Below are 8461 nucleotides of genomic sequence, written 5' to 3'. Positions count from 1 at the left end.
AAATATTCTCTCTCTCTCTCTCTCTCTCTCTCTCTCTCTCTCTCTCTCTGTCTCTCTCTCTCTCTCTTTCTCTCTTTTTATTTTTAGGCAGGGTCTCACAATACAGTTTGGGCCAGCCTTATGCTCACTTTTTTTTTGTTGTTTGTTTGTTTGCGGAACCGGGGCTTGAACTGAGGCCCTTGCCCTTGCCAAGGAAGCACTTATTCTGCTGAGTCATCTCCCTGGTCCCTGTGCTCACTTTTGTAGCCCCCAGGCTGGGCTCAAGCTCTCAAGGAGTCTCTTGTCTCAACCTCCTGAGTGCGATGATTACAGGTGTCCACTACCACACCCGGTTCCAGGGTGGCACATTATGCCTGGGGTTTCAGAGCCTGGCTGGTGCATCCAGGGTTACGGGGCTGGCACAGCGTTTGGAGTCTGAGTTCTAACTTGAGACCTTGTGTTTACCAGGTAGGTGCTTATTCCTCTGAGCTATCTTCCCAGCTCCCCAGCCCTTGTATCATCTTTTTGATAATGTATTTTATTCTATTTGCAAATATCTTGATGAGGGTTTTTGCATCTATATTTGTTAAGTAGACTGGCCTATTTCTCTCTTTTTTATTTGGGTCTCTATCTAGTTGGGGGATCAGGTATACTGGCTTCCATAAATGAGTTTGGGAGCCACCTTCCTTTCATTTCTTTGAAAAGCTTGAGGAGTATTGATGATATAACATCCTTTAAGGTTTTGTAGAATTCTGAATTCTATAAAAAGTGAATCTGTCAGACCCTGAGTGCCCCCACCCCTGAAGAATCTTACAGTTAGAAGATTCTTTATTAGTATGTCATTTTCATTGCTTGTTATTGGGTTGTTAAGCATGTATATGTCTTCTTGGGTTAGTTTTGGTAATTTGTTTCTAGGAATTTGTTCATTTCTTCAAAATTTACTAATTTGTTGGAATATCATTTTTCACAGTAATAGCTATCTTGATTTCCAGGGTCCTGATTTCATCTCTTTTTTATCACTATTTACTTATTTATTTGGTACCTGGTCTCTATGCAGCTCAGACTCATAGTGATCCTTTGTCTCAGCCTCCCCAGTGCTGGATTACAGGCATGCACCACCACACCCAGTTTCAGTGGCTGGCACAGTGAGTCCATGGTACCAGGGCCTCAAACTTGGGTCCTTGCACTCTCCAGGCAGGTGCTTAGACTACTGAGCCATCTTCCCAGCCCCAATCTTGCCTCTTCTTGTTAGATTGCGTCTTTAATAGCTGACCCTGTCTAGCTCTCTTAATTTGTTTTAGCTTGAAAATTAACCAAGTCTGTTATTAGAATTGTTATCTCTGCTTGTTTTGGGGTCCTGGTATATGAAATATTGTTTTCTATCATTTAATTTTGAATCTATAAATATCCGTCTGGGTTAGGTGAGTTTCTTGAGTGCAACAGACTGTTGGATTCTGTTTTGGTTTTTGACCCAAATTTTTTTTTTCATGTCATTGTCTTCTTTACCTATTGGTATATCTGTTCTTTTTCTTTTCCTGACTTTATTTTGTTACTGTTTATCTATTGTTCTCACTAATTTCCACTAGGTTTTTGTTTTTTTTTTTTTTTTTTTGCTCTGTCCGTTTTCTGAGTTCTGTAAAGAATATACCTAAATATAAATATTTTTCTTTTTCTTTTTCTTTTTTTTGTGTGGCTGACTCAGCCTACCCTGGGGGCAGGGCTGGCGCAGCATATGGTTCTGGGGATTAAATCACGGTCCCTGTGTGCTTGCTTAAGTAGGCCCTTTAGATCGCTGAGCTATCTCACCAGCCCCTTTCTTTTTTTCTTTTTTTGAATATTTTCTTAAGAACTGCTTTAATACTCATGTACCTTTTGAGCTGGTCTTTTTCATGAAAATACCTTATTTCTATATTTTAAGGAAATCTTTTCTGGATGAATTAATCTGGATTGGAAGTGATTTGCTCTTAAGAGTTTTCAACACTTCATTCCAAGCTCTCCTGGCTTTTAGGGTTTGTGTTGGGAAGTCTTCTGTGATTCCAGTTGTTTTGCTTTTATATGTGAATTTCTCCTTTTCTCCAGCTGCTTTTAAAATTCTAGTTTTTGGGCCAGGGATATTGCTCAGCAGCATAAGTGCCTGTCTGGCAAGTGCAAGGTCTCAAGTTCGATTCCCAGCACTGCAAAACAAAACAAAAACAAAAAATAAATAAAGTTCTAGTTTTTTGCTGGCTGTATGTTAATAAGACTATGCCTTGGTGGCTTATTTGTCATCATAATTGGTATTCTGTGTCATTTATTTATATTTCAATCTCTTTTATTATATTTGGGAAATTTTCTTCTATGATTTTATTTATTTATTTTTGCGGAACCAGGGATTGAACTCAGGCCCTTATGCTTGCCAGGGAAGTGCTTATTCCACTGAGCCATCTCCCCGGCCCCCGACTCAGCTGCTTTCATCATCAGAGAAGCTTGGGACCTCACTGTTGCTGAGGATGACTGTGGTACCTTTCTGGGGAGCTCTGGTTCTTATCTTGAGCATTGCTTCCTGGCTCCAGTGCAGATTTTTATTTTTGGATTCTTCGAGCTCTTTTTTGTAATTCACTATTTATGCTCAGTGTTAGATTTTGTCTTCAATTGATAATTTTATGCCATTTATAAATTCATTAGTTTTTTATTTCAGGTATTTTTTGAGGCTTTTTTTTTTTTTTTTTTTTGCGGATTCCATATCTTTGTTGAATCTGTCATTTAAAATTTGAACTACTTTGGTTTGTTTGTCAAGTTTTTTATGTATTTCCCTGAAATTCCCTGTGGGGAGGTTGAGCATAATTGCTCTGAACTTCTGGTTTGCTTCATCTTTGAGCTCATTTAATTTCTTTTATTTTTTTAGCATTTTTTTTTTTTTTTTACATTTATTTAGTGTGTGTGTGTGGGGGGGCAGTTCAGCCCACCTGGGGGCGGGGCTGGCTGGCATGTGGTGCTGGGGATCGAACCGCAGTCCCTGTGCTTTGCCAAGCTTGTTCCAAGTAGGTGCTTTTAGACCACTGAGCCGTCTCTCCAGCCCCAAGCTCATTTAATTTCAATACCCCTTCTGAGAACTTTTCAGAGTCCTGCTGCCTTGTACTTATTTTCTTCTCCTTTTGTGACCCCTTGCTCTTTCTTGCCAGTGTTGTATGAACTTGGGGAGCTTCTGTTGCCTGCTTCCCCATGCTCATCTGTCTGTCTTATCTGTCTTCCCCTCCTTTCCCCCCCTCTTTTGGAGAGGGTACTGCAGGTTGAGGACTAGAAGAGTAAGGAGAGTTTGTGGTTTATATGGAGATATTTCGTAGGATGCTGCCCCCCAACAGTTTTCAGTTTTGTATCTCTAGTGTAAGTATTTACTCTGTTATTTACTTTAAGTGATTTGGATCCTATCCTTATGTTTTGCTGAATTCTGGTTGTAACAGCATCCATAGGTTCAGTCATGCCATGTTTCTACAGGATAATACTTGCAGTTCTACTTACCCTTTTGTCTATTTTTATGCATACTAGGACCATTTGTTACTCGTAGTTGTTCTGTAGTGGAATTGGTGTAATGAGGGAGAAGGGGAGGTAGTTAGATGAGGAATGTTAGACACTACGGGGGGATGTGTAAAGGGGGGAGAGTGGTAGCTGAAAAGAAAGAGTGGATGTGGCATCTGATTCTATTGGCGGACTTTTAGGTGAGTTGAAGGGTTAGTGTTGAGAGTTTTCAGAGTTACCTGTAGGGGCAGGAGTGAGTCATGGAGGAGGGAGGTTTACCTTGTGATTGAGGAAAGCTATGTAGTTGTCAGAAGCTGCTGACAGTGAAGACAGTAGGCAAGGTGACATACAGGAGAGCCGGCTGGGGATTTCTGAGAAGAAACACACAGAGGTAATAAACACAATACCCATATAGGAGCATAGCATAACTCCATATTACTACATAAATCAGGAAACAAAAACTCAAACCTTTACGATACCCAGTGGGAGTGCAGATTAAATATCCCAGCAAGACAGTTCACTTGTAGTTCACATGCAGCTTCCTCACTGGAGAGTCTGAGTGCTCTCACCCGTAACTGCTGTGCTCCCTCCAAGCTGACTTGGACCTGGGACTTCATTCTCCCAGCTGTGCTTTTTTTTTTTTTTTTGAGCAGAACATATTTATTGAGAGAAAGCTCCTGTCCAAGAGAGGGACAGGAGGGGGCCTGAGCGGGTAGTTCCTCCTAGCTGTGCTATTCTCACACAGTCTGGTCTAGTCTGAGTACTCGGGTCAGGAACTCCTGCCGTCCTTTCCCCTGGGTGTGACGGAGTCAGCAGTCTGACTCCCAGGCACAGAGTTGCCCACTGGGTCAGGAGAGTGCATGTGCCATCACAATGGCTACAGTCGTAAGCTAATGAGTCACACTTGTATCTCTCTGGGCAAGTTGGAAACATTCCACAAGTCCCACTTTTGGATCTCCTTTTAGTACACAGAAAAGATCCAGTTACAGTGGAAAGCATCATAGCAGCCCAAATACTGACCCAGAGCTAGTAAGCACTAAATGCATAGCTGTGCACTCTCCCTCGTGCTCTCGCTTGCTCTCTCTCTCTCTCTCTCTCTCTCTCTCTCTCTCTCTCAGCATTTAAGAGTAATTATAGAATCAGTTATCTAAAGCATAGAGGAGGGGCCAGGGAGATGGCTCAGTGGAATAAGCGCTTCCCTGGCAAGTGCAAGAGCCTGAGTTTGATCCCCGGTTCCACCAAAAAAAATAAATAAAGCATAGAGAGTTAGGATCTACATAGCACCAGAGATGGACTGGGGGAGATTTTTGTTTATTCTTCTACAGTGAGATATGAGAAGGAGGAGCTGGCGGGGGAGCCTATGGGGGTAGAGGTATGTTATATATTTAGATAGTCTTAACAGGTACAGCTGGGTGTAAAATCAGTAGTGGGATATGTGAATGAGAAAAGATTCTGTGGCTAATGTAAAAATTAGAGAAAAAGTTAAAGGGAGATAGATAAAAGGGGAAAAGAAAGAAAAGAAAAACAGGAAAGATGAGAAACAGGAGAAAAAAGTCAGATGAAAAGATGGGGGTAAGAATTGAAGGAGTGAAAAGGGGCAGGGCACTCCATTGCCTCTCTACATAGGAGGAAGAGGGCAAGAAGGAGAGCACACACCCACAGTGGGAGGAAAATGAAGAGAAAGAGGAAAACAGCAACGATAAGTAAATGAAAAGAAAGTTTTCTAGGGGGCCAGGGAGATGACTCAATAGAATAAGCACTTCCCTGCCAAGCGCAAGGGCCTGAATTCAATCCCTGCTTCTGCCAAAAAAAAAAGTTTTCTATAGTGTTGGACATGTGGCTCTTGCCCTCAGTGTAGGAACGAGGAGCAGAACTCAACCCTGCAGGCCAAGATGTGACTCTGCTCATGCTCATGTTGGAAGTCTAAGGTGGCTGTCAGCCCCCAGGAATGTGCCGGATGCTGGCATCCCTGTAGGATGGAGACAGGGTGCCCACAGGAGCCCAGTACTCTTGTGTGACTCATGCTGACCTGGTGTCCCCGCCTCCCCCCAGTGGGTCCATTGTTCACTGGCCCTGGCCTCTCAGCAGGACCCCTGCATCCTGCTTTTCAATGCCACTGTCTCCCAGGGCTATCCTCTCCCCTACTCTAGAACGTGACCATGTGGTGCTGCACACCTGTAATGCTAGTATTCTAGGAGGCTGAGGCAGGAAGATACTGCATGTTGGAGTCCAGCCAGGGCAACTTAGTAACTCAACAAGACCCTGCTTCAAAATTAATTATTAATTGTCTTTGAGACAGAGTCTTGCTATGGGTTCAGGCTGGCCCTGAGCTCACTTTGTAGCCCAGACTTGTCTTGAACTCTCAACAATCCTCTTGCCTCAGCCTCCAGAGTACTGGGCTTACAGGTGTGCGCCTCCACACCCAGTATTAAAATTTAGAATGTTTAAAGAGGGTGAGATTCAGCTGACTATGACGCCCTGGGTTCAATCCCCAGTGCAACCCACACATACATAAATAAACAGTTTTGCTGCTTGGTTATAGCAAAAAATACTGTGCTCTGAGTATGGATTACAAGAGACAGTATTCGTCTAAAGTAAAATAGCCTGAGAGATAGCAGAAGGGTTTGTCTGAGCTGTATGTAATGGCTTTTTGGTTTTTTGTTTGTTTGTTTGTTTTCAGGTAGGATGGGGGTGGGCAACCCTGGCTGGGTCAGGTTATTTTTTTTCTCATAATTTTATTGATAAACAAATAGCAATGAGACAATTTCAAATCAAATTGGTAGGACAGCTGTATGTAATTGTGCTATTAACAGGAGCTTTTTTTCCTCTTTTGTTCATCAGCATTGGAGAAACTAATATAGAAAGAAAAACCAAAAAGAAAAGGTATGTATGACTTTGGGAGTATCCTACAGATAATGCTATAGATAACCAGTAGTACTGGTTAGAAGGATGGAACAGTGATTTTGAAGTAATAGTTATAAAGTTTGTGTTTGAAGTCTCTTGTTTGCTAGTCATAATTGAGTATTGCTGCCATTTCTCCTTTTCCTACAATTTTCTAGAGTCATTAGACTTGGAAATAGAAATTGGCTTAGAATAGGGATTATTAGGGCTTGTGAGGTAGCTCAGCGGATTAGGCAGCTGCTTGGCAAGCGCAGGGACCAAGTTTGATCTCTGGCACCACATGCTGCCCTGGCCCCAACCCCAAGAACACTGAATGCCTATAATGCCAGCACTGGGGAGGCTGAAAACAGGAGGATCACTAGGATTACTACTAGGATTACAGAGCTGCATAGTGAGACCCTGTACCAAATACATTTTAAAAAAAGAAGCAGAAAGCAGAGGAGGGGGAAGGTGATGGGGGGAGGGGGAGGGAAAGGGGAAGGAGAAGGAAGAATTACTAGATTGCTTAGGGATTGCTGGCAAGGGGCCAGGGAGATAGCTCAGCAGCATAAGCACCTGCCTGGCAAGCGCAAGGTCCTGAGTTCCATCTCTGGTAAACTCCCCCCCCCCAAAAAAAAAAAAGAATCACTGACGAGTCATATCTGATCCAAAGTAGTTAAAATAAAGAATATGCTGGGCATGCTAGGGTTTCTGACTCTAGCTGCTTGGGAAACTCAGTGGTACCCTACTCAAAAATACAATTTTACAGAGGGTCAAGGATATAGCCTAGTGGTAGTAGGAGAGCTTGTGCGAGGCCTAGGGTTCAGTCCCCAGTACCACTTTTTTTTTTTTTTTTTTTTTTTTTGCGGATCCGGAGATTGAACTCAGGCCCTTGTGCTTGCCAGGAAAGCACTTATTCTATTGAGCTATCTCCCCAGCACCCCCAGTACCACTTTAAAAATAAACAGAATAAAGAACATGAAATGTTTATTAGTTTGCCTGAGATTTAAATAAATTCAACTGTTATACTCCAATGACATTGGGATCTTTTCCACTCTGAAGCGTAATACAGGAGACACATTTATGGGGAACTCCTTTCTGTAGTGGTGAGGAAGCTGAGAGGCTTTGTGCTTGCTGAAGCAGCCAGACCTTGTAAAGGGACGGGGTGGGGCTCACAAGTGACCCCCCAAGCGTCTAGTCTGGGGGCACCATGCTAGCAGAACCTCAGGGTGCATGTGCCTGGGTGATGTCCTGTGAGTTGCTTTGAGCATTCTCTGAAATGCCAGCTTCACATGAATGACTTTTGCTGTCTAACAGGGCCAAAAGTGTAACGAGTTCCAGTAGTGACAGCAACGACAGTTCAGCCAGCGATTCTTCCTCAGAGAGTGAAGACTCATCTACCTCCTCCTCAGAGGACAGCGATTCCTCCAGCTCCTCCAGCTCCTCGTCCTCCTCCACAACCTCTTTCTCCTCCTCGGACTCAGACTCAAGCTCTGCCAGCAGCAGCAGTAGCAGCGGTGGCAGCAGCAGCAGCAGCAGCACAGAGAGCAGCTCTGAGGAGGAGCCTCCGAGGAAGAGGAAGAAAAAATAGGATTTCCCATCCACGTCGGACCAATGGACTGAGAACACCCGTGAGAGTCCCAGAAGGGAACTTAGACAATGTTAAAGCCAAATAGATTGAATTGTTCAGAATTTCTAGAGTTCAAAAGTTTCTAAGTGTTTTACATTGTACAAGCATAAAGAGCATTAAAAATGAGCTATATAAAGACTTTTATTTTGGAAGTGAATTTTTTTTTTAATCTTTAAAAGTTATCTCTAGAATTTCAGACTAAAATCCAGCAAGTCTGTTTTTGTGACGAAACTTATTTTTCTCCCTGTGAAATGAATGCCATGTCTTGTTAAATGTTGATAGTATGTGTTGGACAGGTTTTGTGGATAACTCTTAAGAGTATCTGGCAGGGAATTTGTAACATGTAGAAATGTTAAACTGGTCAGTGTGTTATTATGTAAGATTAACATTGTTGCTTTAAATATGGGAGTTTTCCTACTGTTAATAAATGTACTCTATTTTTATGTTGATATTCAGGAAGTTATTCTATTTGTCCTG

The 8461-nt window shown here is 42.7% G+C and overlaps 1 protein-coding gene across 2 annotated transcripts in view; it reads left to right on the top strand.

The window, feature by feature from the left end:
• Positions 1–8149, top strand: part of Zcchc10 (zinc finger CCHC-type containing 10) — a 20151-nt gene extending 12002 nt beyond the window's left edge. Inside the window, exons 3-4 of one of the 2 annotated variants that reach the window (XM_012514347.2) lie at positions 6316–6357; positions 7672–8149. In XM_012514347.2, the coding sequence (XP_012369801.1) occupies positions 6316–6357; positions 7672–7945 (316 nt within the window). In that variant the 3' untranslated portion in view covers positions 7946–8149. The remainder of the gene's footprint in view (positions 1–6315; positions 6358–7671) is intronic. The other variant, XM_023713215.1, reaches the window with a different exon arrangement.
• Positions 8150–8461: the final 312 nt, after the last annotated feature.

The sequence above is a fragment of the Octodon degus genome, unplaced genomic scaffold (genome assembly GCF_000260255.1).
Source record: "Octodon degus isolate 3935 unplaced genomic scaffold, OctDeg1.0 scaffold00029, whole genome shotgun sequence".
Taxonomy (NCBI): domain Eukaryota; kingdom Metazoa; phylum Chordata; class Mammalia; order Rodentia; family Octodontidae; genus Octodon; species Octodon degus.
This window is presented reverse-complemented; position numbering and strand designations above follow the sequence as displayed.